We start from the raw sequence: 16045 nt of genomic DNA, 5'->3' as shown, positions 1-16045 counted from the left end.
CCCAAACAATTCTGCTAAGTAGGTAGTTCAAATGACTATTTCTGGTTTTCAGATGACAAAACCAAAGGTCTGTAACATAAGATGATTGGACAGGGTCACACAGCTGGATAAGTAGCTGGGCCAGGATGAACTTGATGCCAAGCCTGGTACTCCACCTTGTCTTTTCCATCTACAAGAATTCGGGCAAGTGGGGAATCAGAGGAACCAAGCTGCCAATCTGATTTTGTTTGGCCCAGTGGTGTTAGATGGACATTCTTCAGTCTTCTTAGAAGCAGATTTTCCCTTTCTTTTCTAAGAAATTCCAGAATTATTCCCTGAGTATTCGGGCAGAATAATATCACCTTATGTTTGGATAGTGTTTCTAAGGAAAAGGGCTGCTTTTTGGGAACCCCGGGATGACCACAGTGTTAGGCTGAACTTTTTAAGTGATGAGAAAAACATCACATTTATCAACTTTGTTATTTCCTTGCCTATCCCTTGATCCAAGTAGACAGTGGGGGGAAAGGCAGGGTGGAGGGAAGAATTTAATTATCTAGATCCTGGGCAGCTGAGTGTGACTATAGGTGAGTAAGACCTAAAGCCCTTGGGCTGAATCCTTTACAGGGACTTAGTTTTAAAAATACTTTGTAACGGCAAGCAAAGTAGTACTTTGCTGCTTGTTTCAGCTATCACCCCTGATTGTATCAAGAGTCTCTGTCGGAAACAGTATATATTGTGTTGCCCTCAACAGGCCTACAGTAATTACATGGAGCCCACAGTGGGAGGAGCTTGCTGAAAGACTGCAACAGGAAGGGTGAAACAGGAAGGAGCAGAGCAGAGAAAAACTCGAGTAGAGCTAGGAGAGAACAGAGCTAAGAGAAAAAATATTTGTGATGTCGGAACGCTGTCTGCTGTACTGTCTGTGTTGATGTTACTTTGCTGGACAGAAGCATTCTGTCTGTTGAAAGACAACTTCACTGATGTTACAGAAGTCCTGAAAGAGGACTTTACTGCTGTTACAGAAATTGTGAAGGACGACTTTACTGTTGTTACAGAAGTCCTGAAACAGGACTTTACTGTTGATTTGTGTTACTTTGTCAGACAGAAAGTGGATTGAGATGATAGTGCTGGTAATGTGCAAAAATATTGTTGTAGCTCTGTTAAGTTTTGTCTTCCTAGAAACAGAAACTGTGAAGGAATTGGAGTAGAGTAGTCCCTGTAAGATGAGATATAGAACTGGAGTGGAGAGAAGCCTACATATGAATGCAGGCAAGAGTCAAGTGAATCCAGGCAAGAGCCGGGAGTGATCAACCCATAGAAGAAGAGTTGAGGGATTTGGAAGCTAGCCTTGAGTCAAGATGAAAAAAGACTTGACTTGGGTACTCTATATTAATTGAGGAAATGGTGACTTACTGAATGATATGTTTTGTTTAAGACTATGTGGCCACCTTAGTAATCAGTTGTTACGTTATATTGTTGTGAATGTTGTGCTTTAGTTGCTTGAATGTTTTGCTTTAGTTTATTGATGAATAGAGAGTTCACTATACTATTCGATTAGATCCTTAAAGTTATTCACAGAAACAGTCTTCAGGAGAGCTGCTTGTGCTTGGCTTTACATACTTTCACATACATTAATTTCATCTGAGCCTCACAACACTGTGAAGAGGCAGAGACTACTGTCCACATTTTAACTGACAAAGAAACCAAGGTCCAAGTAGGTTAAGGGACATCTCCAAGGGGTGGCTAGGTGGTGCAGTGAATACAGCACCAGTCCTGGAGTCAGGAGGATCTGAGTTCAAATTTGGCCTCAGACACTTGATCACACTTACTAGTCGTGTGACCTTAGGCAAGTCATTTAACCCCTATTGCCCTACATTCCCCCTCCAAAAAAGCAAAAAAAAAAAAAAAAAAAAAAAAGAGAGAGATCTCCAAAGTCACATGAAGAATAAATTGTTTAAGTGATGTGTAAAAGAATACCATGCACTCATCTACTCCATGAAAAGCTCCTAGCAGACATGCTACTTACTAACAATCCTGACCCCCGTAATGGACTGTTTTATGTTCTATTCCTCTCAAAATCACCCTGCATTTATTTTAGGTGTACTTGTATCACCACAGCAGGGCAGAACAGGAATTGTTTTGTATCTCTGTAGCCTAAGACCTTTCATCATAACTTGCTTCATAAAACAAGTGTTTAGTGAATTCCAGAACATTCTTGGCCCCGTGCCAACACTGAACAGCTTGAGCTTTTGTGAATGTGCCATGCAGTCTCTCCTGACCTAAAAAGTGGTTGAGGTTCCTCCAAGAGCTTGGGAATCCAAGGCAACAACCATAAGGCCCAGATATGATTTCCCCAGACCTGATGGCCAGTGCCCGCTTTGCCACCCAGACAGAGAGGGAGCCAAGGGCCAGGAAAATATTCCAAATAAAGGGTCTGTTCTTGTGTAATTCAACGAGCATGAAGAAAGGCACTCACCTTTGCATCCTCATACTGCTGATCCAGCTTCTCTGGAGCTTGGCTCATCTCAGTGTAGCCATCAATGGTGTCCATGACCCCATTACCCAAACTCTTTCTTGGAGCGTGTTCCAATTTTGAAAAGCTGGCCTTGGACAATCCACTTGTTGATTCCAGGGATGCCACCCAATCCAGAAGGGCATCAATTTTACTCCTGTTCTCCTCCAGTTCTTTGGCAGCTTTAGTCTGAAAATACCAGTGGCAGGTGAGAAGAGAAGGCCTGAGTCACTTAAAACAAAACCTAAATCAGGCTGGGTTTCAGTTAAGAGGTAAAGGAAATTAAAAATCTGTGTATGTAAAGCATTTGCACAGAAAGCCAAAACAATACCATGAACCAAATCCACTGAAAAATAATCAAGCTCATTCTCTAGTTATTTTTATCCCTCCCCTATGCTCTCCATAGCTAAGCAACAACAGTGGTCTTAGGGAACATCCAAGAGTTGGAGAGGTCTGCAAGGGAATCACTCAGTCATACTCCCTGGCAGGGCACATTGAACCATGTCAGACAAACACCAATCAACAGCTGAGGATAGAAAAGCACACATTCTTCCATTCCAACTGGACACCATTCCATCTGTCATCCAATCTAGATTTTTTGGGCTGCTGCTTCTTACACCTTTCTCTCTCTTCCAAGGTAGTCAGTTCTCAAACATTTTCTAAGTCTGACTTTCCATTTCTTAGGTTTTTTAAATATATTTAAAGCTGGTGAAGTGTTATACTTCTTTTTTTTATTGTTTGTTGTTTTTTTACTTTTTGGAGGAGGGAGGGCAGGGAAATTGGGGTTAAGTGACTTGTCCATGTCACACAGTTAAGAAGAGTTAAGTGTCTGAGGCAGGATTTGAACTCAGGTCTTCCTGACTCCAGGACCGGTGCTCTTTTCACTTCACCACCTACCCACCCCATGAGTTACTTCTTATGAACCTCAAAACAACCCTGTGAGGTAAGTGCTACAGATAGGATTTACTTCCATTTTACAGATGAGGAGACTGAGATAGGTTAAGTAATTTGTCCCAAGTCACAGCTCTATGAAGCTCTATGAAGCCTCAGGTGAAATTGGAACCCATATCTTTCCACCTTCCATTCAATGTACTGCTTACTGAGGTGCACTGAAAGTCAAGAAGACCTGGGTTCCAGTCTTGCACTTAGTAACTGTCTGACTTAGGACAAGTTATTTCATCTCTGTACCACAGGCAACTCCCCAGGACTCATTTACCACACATTGCTCAGGTTGTGATTTGTCTTGGTGAAGGGAGTTCTCACACTAGGAGTTCCTCATGCTGATAAAATAAAAAAATCTTCCTCACAGTCATGTAGTTAGCTTTATCACTCTTGTCAAGATTCTCCATATCTTTCTTTAGCTGCTGAAACCAGAGGAAGGCTACGCTAGCATTGAGTGTAATAAAAGGTGGCCCTCAGACTTCCATAATTTCCTGCTCCTACTTGGAACAATGCCTGTGTACCGGGTGTGGCTGCAATTTTAACAGGGAGTGCTACTGGGAGGACTTGTGGCCAGCTTGTTGTATGTCCTCTAGAGTGGTGCTGGAGAGTGCCCTCTAGCTCTGACAGGATCTAGCATTTTAGAGCCAGCCATGGACCTGAAGATTATCTAGTGCAGCCTTCTTACTTTACAGGTGACCCAACTGTACCTTTGTGTGCCCTTGTTTCCCAAATCAACTCATGGAGTTGATTTCATTCTATTTTGTTTAGCTCCTTCATGAAGCAGCTGTTACTGGTCAGTTACCGAGATTTCTTTTTGAAACACATCTCATGGCCTGGAATTCCTTGCTGAGGACTTGGGAGGAAAAAAGTGGTCCTGTAGGGCCCTTCACTAAGATGAAACCTAAGGCAGACCTCCAGGGCCATTCTCAGCTCCTGATAACTCTACTACCTTTTCAGATTCCTGCTTCAAGGCTTCAGTGACTGCCTCCTCCAGCTCCTTTTGGGCCCTGTGTGTCCGTTCCTGCAAAGCCTCTGACTGTTCTTTGGCCTGCCGAAGCTTCTCTCTCAGGCCACTCAGCTCGTGGGGGCTCAGTTTGGTCTGGTTCTCCTCCAGGAATCCTTCAGTGTCTTTGATGACATTGGCGAAGGAGGTGGCATGGTTCTGTACATCCTTCTGCAGATCCTTATTATGTGAAAAGGGAGAGGAGTGGTCAGTTTCAGTATCACTAAGAAGCATAATGGGGGAAACAGCCAGCGGAAGAGCTATCAAATTAGGAAACACCATGGACATTCCAAGAGCAGTACTCTCAATCTTGATAACTGGGAACCTAACAAGTAGTCTGAAAACTGTGAGGGTACTTATTAATTATCAGTTACCCATGCAAACAGGGAGCCATAGACACAGATAATCAGAAGCCATTCCAAGCTGACCTTAGAATTCATATAAAAGAAACATATGTAGTAGATTTACTCTCCTATGTTGAAAAGAATTTTTAAAATAACTGCATTGATACTAATAACAAGGGAAGACAACCCAGGTGCATGCTGTGTGGCAGAGAGCAGTCTGTGATTTCAAATTTCCTACTGGCGAGCCTCACAGTGCTAACCTATGTGAAGACAACAGGACAGAATATACAGAGTCCAGCAACATGTAGCAGGGCTGGCTAGATAGATAGATAGATAGATAAAACAATAGCAGGGCTGGCTAGGGGCCTGCCTCTGTGGGAGAATGTCCATCCCTCTGTCCCAGTACTGACCTTGACTGAGTCTTGCTTCTGCTGCAGGGTGGAGAGGTCCTCAGGGCTGCCCCCTCTGATGTGGTGACCTGTCAAGGCCCGCTCAGCTTGGTTTACCCAGGCACAAAGGTCCTCTAGTCTCTGGTGGCATGTGTTCTGTTGTTCCTGCAGTGTCTGGTTCAAATGCAAAGGCATTAAAAGACAGTGAGTACCTCCCCACTGAGGGGGCCCAAATAAAAATCAAGTCCTTGAAATGCAAAATGGAAAGGTTATACTGCAAGGTGGGTGGGTGGGGGTGAGATGGGACAAGCATAGAAACCATACTTGGAAAGCTCTCCTGGCCTCCCCATCTAAGCATCAGAGTCTGTGTGAGGAAAACAAGGACAACATGGTCTCATCACTTTTCCCCAGACTGCTTAATGCAGCCAACTCTCCATTATCTAGGTCAAATAGTTGCAAAGGCCTTTAGATATTTAAAATCCACATGTGATAAGGCTAAGCTGATATTTTCAAGATTTTCCTTTATTAGAACTTTGAATTACTAAATTGATGGGTTTGAGTTTTAGGCTCTTTCATTTTCTCTGCATATCCTTTGAATCTGCTAAATATTGAGAAAATGGACAGAAGGAAGGAAAATCACCGTTTGCCATGTTATGAGACCTGTGCTAAGGAAAGAAGGAAATTTCTAGCAGTGATTTTTACCCTGTGACCACCTGCCCAGTTACCCCCAGTGAATCACACAGACATGAGAGGCTTGGAGAAAGGTCCCTAACCAGAGGAGCTTGCTTCTATGACTAGTTCCACCTCCAGGCCCCACCTTTGCTGCATGATAAAAAAGCACCAGACAGAGGAGGGATTGAGCATGATGTGTGTCTCTGACCATCTTTTTTTTCCATTAAAAAACAATCCTGAACTGAGCATTCTCTTCTCACCAGTGTCTACCTCATGATGGTGCTCTGGCACCTACACTCACAAAGAGGTGCCCAGCTTGGCTCCCTCTCTCTCCCTCCTTTTAAAACAAACAAAATAAGGATTCTGGAAGAGAGCTCCTAAGAGCTCTTCAGCTGCAAAGAGGGATCTTCATGGGTTAGGATGGGTGCAGACTGAATCTGAAAAAAGCAAAGCAAACAGGTTAGCACACACACAGGTAGATACAGAGGAGGGCACAGCACTTCTTGAGGGGTTCAACATTAACATGGATTGTGGGATTAACTGTGCGCTTGTTGAAAATATCCACATGCAGCTATATTCAGTGATGTCCTCAGGCTGGGGCCCTGTCCTTGGGGACCTTGTATCTCACTGCCATGGTTACCTGGACTCCACTAATTACTCATGGGTGCTAGGAGCACTGGACTTAGCGTACACAGCACTAAGTCAGGTCCTGTGCGAATCTCCAGATTTGGAAGGCTAGATGATCACACCCCCACCACCTTGTTGTAGGCTTTTCTTTGATCAGCGCTCAACTGCACCTTCAAATGCAGCTGATTCAAAGGCCCAGTTGAAGGAAAACAAGGACAAAAGTGTCCTTGGTCTTTTCTAGTGGCCTTTTGCTTTCCCCACAACAATTATCTGGGGAATACAAATGGTTTGGGCCCCAGTTTACAGACTGGACACTGAGACCCAGAAAACTGAAATAACTTCCAAGTGACCTACTTGTTTAATAATAATAACTAACATTTATGTAGCATTTTAATGCTTGAAAAATGCTTTTCATCTAATTTGATCTTGAAACAACACTGTGAGTGAGGTAATGAGACTGAGGCTCAGAGAGGGTAAGGGATCAGCCAGGGGTATGTATGTAGCCAGGATCCAAGGCAGGGCTTGAACCTGGGTGTGTTCATTTCAGTCTAAGGCTCTTTCTAACACAAGACCACCCTGATACTTATCTTATCAATAGTGAAGTAATATATGTGAGGTAAGAAAAAAATCATTCCCATCACTCTGAGCTTGTTATATTAATAACAATGGCATTAATATGGGGTGGCCAGGTGGCTCAGTGAGTAAGAGTGCTGGCCTTAGAGTCGGGATGACCTGGGATAGAATCTGGGCTCTGATACTTAGCACCACACCCAGAAATAACTGGCTGTGTAACCTTGAGCAAGTTACTTAACCCCAATTGCTTTTAAAAAACAAAAACAAACAAACAAACAAAAAAACAATGGAGTTGATAATAATGTGGTGGGAGTAATAAAAAGTGAAGCTGTCTGGAGGTTTTCTGCTTGTTCTAAGGTATTGTGGTGGAAAGGCAGGTGCCACAGGGACAAGTGCTGGACTTGGGAGGCAGAATGGTACGGAGATAGAGTTGTGTACTTGAGTCAGGAGCCCTGGATTCTAGTCCTAGCCTCCCCACACTGCCCTCTGCCCACCTGCCTCCCTCTTTCATGTCCTTCATGCTGGGTTATCTTTGTGTGCCCATTCCTTCCTGCCCCTATTAGTTCCCTTTTATAATATGAGCTCCTCAAGGGTACAGACTGTTTTTCTGTTTGTATTTGTCAGCCCAGGGCCGAGTGAAGTGCCTGGGTACATAGTAAGTATTTAATAAATGCTTGTAAGCCTGGAAGACACAAGATGAGCTGTGACTTGCAGCTTCCTCGTTTGTAAAGTGCTGGTCATCCTTTCTGTTTTACCACTTCCCAGGGCTGTTGTAAAGATCACATGATTTAATGGATGCCTTGCAAATGGTAAACCTGAAAGTACAATATGAATGCCAACTACTTTGTAGAGCTGGGATGCTCGAGCTGGAATCCCAGTTCTGCTACTTGCAAGGTATATGGCTGTCAGCACATCACTTCCCAGAAACTGAGCTTCAGTTATCCAGCAGTGAAATGAGGACAATAATCCCTGCACACCCCAAAGGCAGTGCTGCTGTGAATAGGGCCCTTTGTAAACCATAAAAAGAATTTTTAAATGACAGTGCTGACACTATCATTCCTGTCACCTGTCATCCTTATAAGACTGCTATGACTTTATCATAGCACCTTGAGAACTCTAAATATGATAGCCTGCATTTTTAGAGCACTTTCAGGTTTGTGAGCTGCTCTACAAACATCATCCCAGGGGAGGTAGGGGTTGTTATTCCTGTTTGACAGATGAAGAAATTGAGATGCAGAAAGACTAAGTGACTTGCCTGCCTTCACACAGCCAGCAAGTTTCTGGGCAGAAATTAGAAGCCAAACTTCCTGACTCTGGGTTCAGTGCTCTATCCACTATACCATCTAGCTGCCCTATTATTTTTCTTTTTTTTCTTTTTTTAAAGCAATCGGGGTTAAGTAACTTGCTCAAGGTTACACAGCCAGTTATTATTTCTGGGTGTGGTGCTGAGTATCTGAGCCCAGATTTGATCCAGGTCATCCCAACACTGGAGCCGGTGCTCTTACTCGCTGAGCCACCTGGCCGCCCCTGGCCGCCCCTAAGCAACTGGGGTTAAGTAACTTGCTCAAGGTTACATGGCCAGGTGTTTCTGGGTGGGTGCTAAGTGTCTGAGCCCGGGATTCGATCTCCAGGTCTTCTCAACACTGGAGCCTGTGCTCTTACTAGCTGTGCTACCTGGCCGCCCCTGCCCTATTATTTTTCTATCAAAGAGAGGCACTAGAATATGTCTAGTCATATCTGGTGGAATCTTCCTAATCACCCTTTGAAAGGATGGAGGTGGCCAAGTTCTCAAGAGCAGGCTGGGAGTAGCAACCAGGAAGCCTAGGAAGACAGAGTCTCTCCAAAGGCCTGACCTGGACCTGGGCAGCCTGCATCACTCGCTGAAGATGGCCCTGGATCACATCCTTTTGGGCTGTAGCATGCACCGACAGCTCATGGAAGGCCTTCTGCAGCTCATTCAGAAGTCTCAGCAGCTTCCGGCTCTGGGGAGGGGCCAAGTCCTGAGCATGTTCTGAGATGAAATACTGAATGTCCAAAGCAAGAATATCCAGCTGAGATCTCCTCTCAGAGAAGGGCTGTTTCAAGGCCTGAAAGAGTACAAGAGAAAGATGAATGGGAAATGAACCTCCTCTTCATTGCCTCACATGAGCAGCTGTGCACCTCCCATCTCAGTACAGAGAGGCCCCAGTTAAAGGGCTGACTAGAGAGGCTTCTTTCTCTGCTGAGCATGGCAAGACAAAACAATCCCTGAGAGCCTCTCAGTCTTATCTCCTACAGGTTCTGTATAGGGAACATTAAGTTGCCTCTAGTGGACTTGAATTCCCAAACATATTCGATGAGCTTAGTGCTCATTGAGCACCTAAATCCAAAACAGTCAAGACCCCTAACAGATCACTTCTGTTTGGTTTTGGCATGCACCACCCCTTTCACTGATTCTTTATTTTTAAAACTCAATTTCATGAATCAGTGAATGAAAAAACATTTAGTAAGTACTTACTGTATGCTAGGCACTGTGCCAAGGGCTGGAGGTCAAAGATTCAGAAAAAAAAAAAAGAGCTAGTCTCTGCCCTCAGAGAATTGTATTCTAATGGGAAGGCAACCCACATAGGAAAGATGAGATGAGGGAAAGAAATTTTTTCTAGGGTGGCTGAAAGGTCATACTCTGGCAGTGATAGGCAGACAGCAAGCTTGCCTGGGTGGACAGTTGGGTGGCATGTGAAGCTGAAGCATGGATAATGACTGACATCCATCCATACAGCACTTTAAGGTTATGAACACTTTACGTACGCTATCTCACTTGAGCCTCACAACAACCCTGTGAGGGAGGTGTCGTTATTTATGTCCATTTTGCAAATGAGGAAACTGAATCTGAGAGAAGTGAAATAATCTATTCAGTGTCACACAGCTAGTGTCTGAAGCAGAATTTGACCTCAAGTTTTCCAGACTCCAAGGTCAGTGCTCTAGCCTCCATGACACCCAGCTGACCATTAGCTCAGAATGCATTTATACTTGAAATTAAGAATGTTATTTCCTTGTAGTGAATTTATTGAAGGCAGTCTGAATTCCAGTAAATTTGGAAGGGGATAATTTGCTAGACTTGGAGTCAGGAATACCTGGATTCAAATCTCAACTGAGACATTTACTAGTTGCATGACACCAGAGAAATCACTCAATCTCATCTTCAGTTTTCTCATCTATAATATGAGGCAAGATAATGGAACTAGCTCATAGTATTGTTTTGAGAATCAAGTGAGATAATGTATGTAAAGGGCTTTGAAAACTTTAAAATACTACAGAAACTTCAGCTATCATCATTATTATTTCCTACATAATTATGTTTTGAAATTGCAGTTGATGTGGGGTTATCAGTCAGAGACTGACGAAGCCTTGCAGATAAATGAGAGCTCACTAGGTTTCTAGAAATGCTAGCTGGACAGGGGGCCTTCAAGGATGTCTCATTGGAGCACCTCACTTATCCAGAGAACCAGAGAAGGAGTGACTTGATCAAGGCTATAAACAAGTGAGTGGCAGATTCAGGATCAGAATGCAGGTCTCTGGACTCCCAGTTCAGGGGACCTTCCACCCCACCGCACAGGCATTGATGTTGCTACTATTCTCTGCACTGAGGGATCATACACAGAATTCCCATGTGACATACGCCTCACTGCCTGAATGCAGGGAAGAAGGGCCAAAAATGACAGCTGCCACTTCCCAAGTCAGTGACTCCACATATATTTGCCTGAACCCCTTTAAGGAGATCAGGCCCAGGGCTCATCTCTGCAACGCCACCAGAAGTATAGTGAAGACTAAGAGAAATGCAGTGCTCTGGAATCAGAGCTAATACTTTTGCATCAGGTTTATCAATGAACCAAAACCAAGGCAGCAGTTTGATTCAGATACTCAGCTATGGTGGTAATGTCCAATCTGATGTATATTTCCCATCCATGGGAAATCCCAAAGAAATAGTACCTGCGAAGTTCCACATGCCTAATTATATTTAAATAGAAAAATTAAACAGACTAGACATTATATGGGAAATGAAAAGTCCCATTGAGGGTTCTAAATCCACTATTTTATTTTAATAACAATAGCTCACATTTCCATACCACCACTGTGTTAACAAAAAAGGGGCTTTTTTGCTTACATATAGTAGGTGACTGCCCAGGCTATCAGATTTTCTATTAGAGGTGTCAACTGCAAGTCATGCCTTCATTTCCCTGATGTCATGGTCCTCTTCAAACAAACACAACCTGTGAGCTTTAACCTTATCTTGCCTGGAACCAGGCCTCCAAGCCACTTGTCAGGCATCATTAAGACTTTGTATCCCACCTCACCTCCTTTTCCAGCTTTCCCTATCAGAATGTGGGTTCCTTGAGGGAAGGCACTGTCTTACTGCATATATTTGTATTCTCAGTGTTTAGCACACTGTCTAGCATATATTAACTGCTTAATAACTGCCTTTTTGAGGTCCTAACATAGTGCTTTTAGGTTTAAAAAGTGGTTTCTATATATTATTCTCACTGAGACTCACAACACTCCAGTTATCAATAAACAAGTATTCACTGAACAGGTACCATGTGCCAGGCACTGTGTTAAGTGCTGTTCAAAAGACAGTGTAAGTATTATTATTTCCATTTTAGAGATGAGAATATTGAGGCTCAGAAAGATGAAGTGATTTGTCTAAAGTTACATAGCCAATAGATGGTGGTCAGGCTAGAACCCGGGTCTCTTGACTACATGTCTCATATATCCTTTCTCCTGTAAGGAATGATTAAACTTTTGTTTCCACAGAAATCTTGTGATACATGATTTGTGAAGCCTAAGGAGTCATATGTGTCAGAAAGTCTCTCACTTCATACTGGAGAGCAGACATGCCCTTCTTTCTTCTCTGAGTAAACCCAGAGAATGCCTCTTCCTGTGTCAACAACTACAAGGCCACTTTAACCCAAGATACTATCTTTGAATAATGGGACTTTTATGTTAATGGTAAAGGAAACACAAATATCCTGGATTGTATTTTCAATGGACACTTTGTCAACTGTCTTATCAATTGAGAAAATTCCTTTCTCATCCTATAGTTAAACACATATGGAGATCATAAATCCGACTGATGCAGACATCCTGAGTTGGAATTGTACTAAAAAATATTTATGGCTTGTCATTCTTTTACCAAATAAAGTATAAGGAAAACAAGGATGAGGGAGCGCTGAAATATGGGGAATGGGGAATGGGAAATGTAAACAGGGGCAGAGACTCACGGTGGGGTGGATTAGACGTTCTGGATAGGCTGCAGTACTTAACCAATGGGGAATTAGAGGAGGGATTTGCATTCTGGACAAAAAAATAAAAAATTATGTTTTTACACTGCAAGGGAGTGCCTACTTGTTAGTCACTTGTTCTAAGAACATTAAGTAAGTCCTTTCAGATTCACTATTGGCCATGTGGAGTCCTGGGTAAGGCACTTGTTTCTTATACTACTTCCCCCACACTATACTGTTCTGAACAGTAGTTCTTAACAGAAATAGAAAAAGAGAAAAACTCCACGGGAAAATTAAATGCATGATGAGTGACTGAAAATCCAGCAATACCTCATATTCCTGAAGATGGTTATTCAAGTCAATAGCATCTGATTCATTGACATTCTCCTTGTTGTACAGAGTGTGACTGGTTTCATTAATCCAGGTCCCTAATTCTTGAAGTTTATCTTGTAGCACTTCATGTTGGTTCAAGATTTTAGCCTACAGAAAAACACAGGATCAGAGAATTATAATTATGATCCCTAAACCTTGCCCAAACTTTTTGGCCCTACCATTTGGCTGTGAAGAATAATTCTACCTTTTCCACATCCACACTGTTCTGGAGGCTGAGCAATCTGGAAGTCCACGTGTCACTCACAGATCTGAAAGACTTTTGAAGATTTTTGGCATCCTTCTCCAGGGCTTTCAGCAACTGAGCAGGGACTTCCTGGGGCTGGTTGGCCACAATCTGATTAACACACTCCAGCTCTTGATTCACCAGGATGGATAGATCCCTTAGCTCACTGTCTAGAACCTGTAAGGAAGAAAGGAAAATTAACTTCCTATGGCCCCAAGAGGTGAACACAAAGAAAGAACGTGAAGGAACCACAAAGACTAATAAGAAGAATAGTTTCAGGAAGGAAAAGCACAAGATTAGCTTGAAGGCTGAAAGAAGAAAAGGTGCCAATGACAACAAAAAATATTTTTTAAACTACATGGGGGGTTAGAAGAGGAAAAATGACAATTGTAGTCTCTGGCTTGGATGAGATGGGTGAGCTTAATGGACTAGTGGGGCTATTTAACTTCTTCCACTCTCCATCCAACCTTCTTCCACACTGCTCTCCATAATTTTATAGTTAATGATATACATTTTCTCAGTTACATTTGAAATTGTTCAAATTTCTAAGCTTGCAGAAACGTTTTGACTTATTGTATTCCTTTGTCAAAGCTACCCCAAAATGAAACAGGTTGTCCTTATAAGGTAATACTTCAATGGAGATGTAGTGGATAGTGTGGCATGATAAAATGGATAGAGTCCTAGATGTGGAATCTGGAAGACCTAGGTTGAGATCTTACCTCAAGTAGGGGGAATGGAATAAACATTTATTAAGGACCTACAATGTGCCAGCCACTGTGTTAAGCATTTCATTAATATTATCTAAATGCTTTTCTGCTGTGCTGACTCTTGGGCAAGTAACTCAAGCAAATTCTCTCAGTCTCAGTTTCCTCCTCTGTAAAAGGGATGAGATAATACCTATATCACTTACTTCACAGAATTGTTGGAAGGATCAGATAAGAATGCATATAAAAAGTATTACAATCTTAAAGTGTTTTATAAATGTCAGTTAACAGCATCATCATATTACCTAATGGAGGATGGGATGAGAGCCCTTGTGAAGGATGCTACAATGGAATTCCTGTTCTGGGATAGACTGGACCAGACACTCCCTGAGGCCACTGACAACTGAGACTTTGGAGTCTTTCCTTGTCATTTCACAATATCCCATCCTCGGAATTATTTAAGTTTTTCATTGCCCCACTTTGTGTCTTTCCCACCCTGATAGCATCTTTATTGCAGTGGAGCATGGAAGGCAAGAAGAAAGATGGAATGTTATATATAGGGAAGAACTAGTAGGACAGTTTATCTGGAATGGAGAGTACATGAAGCTAAGTAATATATAGTAAGCCTGGAAAGGTGATGATGAAAATGATGATGATATTAGCTAATATTTATATAGCACTTACTCTATGCCAAGCACTGTGCTAAGTGCATTTTATAACCATTGTCATTTGATTCTCACAAGAATCCTGGGAGATCAGTGTTATTATTATCCTCATTTTACATATGAAGGAACTGAGGCAAACTGAGGTTAAGTGACTTGCCCAGGGTCACACAGCTACTAAGTGTCAGTGGTCAGATCTGAATTCAGGTATTCCTGACTCAAGGCCCAGAGCTCTATCCACTGTGCCCCCTAATCAGATCATGAGGGGTTTTAAAAGCAAAATATGAGTTCGTATCTGACCCTTAAGGTAATAAGGAACCACTTGAACTTCCTGAGCAAAGGAATGACATGATCAGATCTATACTTTAGGAATATCAATTTGAAACTTGTGTCAAATATATATTTGAGGGGAGAAACTGGAAGCAAGGATAGCAATCAGTAAGCTATTCCAACCACTTAGGCAAGTGGTGATGAGAGCCTGTTAGTAAATGTTAGTGGAGAGCAGAAAGGTAGTGGTACTCTCAATAGAAGCAGGAAAAGTAGGAAGAGAAGGTTTGGGAAAAAAACAATGAGCTTTATTCTGTAGATGCTAGATGAGACACCTATGGGATATATAGTTAGAAATGTCTACTAGGCAGCTGGTGATGCAGGACTCAAGTTCAAGAGAAAGATTAGGATCTATAGTGGAGATGTGAAAGTCATGTGTATAGACAGATCACAATTGAATTGATGGGAACTGATGTCATCACTACAAGTATAAAGAGAAAAGAAGAGGGCCCAGGCAGAAAGTGCTGAAGGCCAGACACAAATGGAGAATAGGATGTGGGTAAGATCTTGTGAAGAGACTGAGGAGTAGTTAGGTGGATAGAAGAACCAAATATTTTCTTTTTTTTTTTTTTAAGCAATCGGGGTTAAGTAACTTGCTCAAGGTTACACGGCCAGTTATTTCTGGGTGTGGTGCCGAGTATCTGAGCCCAGATTTGATCCCCAGGTCATCCCGACTCTGGAGCCGGTGCTCTTACTCACTGAGCCACCTGGGCTTCCCTTGAACCAAATATTTTCAAACCTACATGTCCACTGGTCAAAACAACCCAAAGCTGCAATGGCCGAACAGGAACCCTAACACTACCAGTAGTCAAATACTATGCAATTCAGTCAGCCCTACTTTAGAGACTCCAAGCTACAGAAGCTACCCAGAAACCCCATTCAAACATATAAATTTAGAAGTAAGACTCAACCCAAATCTTATAAATCAACTGTATCTTCCCATTTGTGTTATTCTGGGCTTGAACTCTAGGGACAAACCCAGTGGGAACCCTAGAACCAGGTGAGAAGTTCTGTGAACTTACCTTTGCCTGGTGCAATTGGTTCTGCAATTCTGCTAGGCTCAGTTCTGCTGGACAGATCTGCTTGGTTCTCATCTCAATATTCCGGAGGAGAGAGAGATAAGAAACCAGCTGTTCATCATGTTCCAAACAGAGTCGGCGGCTATATACCGTCTGTGAAATAAAAAGAAAAACTACTTAGACTTCAGACAAGTTTCTTCTGGTTCAGTTTTCCCCTTCTGAATAATAGAAAGGTTTTCATTTTTAAGACACTAAGACAAAACATTCTCTTCAATGGAAAACTCCTATCTTGGAGATTCTGCAATGTTTTGCAGAAGGGCAAGCTAAACTGCTGCCTTAATTCCCTAAAACAATTTCCTGTATAGGAGATGGGCCCTATTAAGAGGAAATGTGATGTGGTATAATGGAAAAGTCTCTA

General features: G+C 42.5%; 1 protein-coding gene across 11 annotated transcripts in view; it reads right to left on the bottom strand.

Annotated features, from left to right (window-relative positions):
• The window catches only part of MACF1 (microtubule actin crosslinking factor 1), a 410697-nt gene that overhangs the window by 133741 nt on the left and 260911 nt on the right, over window positions 1-16045 (bottom strand). For 6 of the 11 annotated variants that reach the window (XM_069068004.1, XM_069068009.1, XM_069068007.1 and 3 more), the window contains 3 exons: window positions 5191-5343; window positions 4383-4616; window positions 2456-2680 (listed from right to left, as the gene is read on the bottom strand). In XM_069068004.1, the coding sequence (XP_068924105.1) occupies window positions 2456-2680; window positions 4383-4616; window positions 5191-5343 (612 nt within the window). Of the gene's footprint in view, window positions 1-2455; window positions 2681-4382; window positions 4617-5190; window positions 5344-8894; window positions 9129-12629; window positions 12780-12876; window positions 13093-15630; window positions 15781-16045 lie in introns of all 11 variants that reach the window. The other 5 variants (XM_069068000.1, XM_069068006.1, XM_069068005.1 and 2 more) reach the window with 1 other exon arrangement.

The sequence above is a fragment of the Petaurus breviceps genome, unplaced genomic scaffold (assembly GCF_028583685.1).
Source record: "Petaurus breviceps papuanus isolate PSGF00001 unplaced genomic scaffold, PetGlider_PUasm1.0 90760, whole genome shotgun sequence".
Lineage (NCBI taxonomy): Eukaryota > Metazoa > Chordata > Mammalia > Diprotodontia > Petauridae > Petaurus > Petaurus breviceps.
This window is presented reverse-complemented; position numbering and strand designations above follow the sequence as displayed.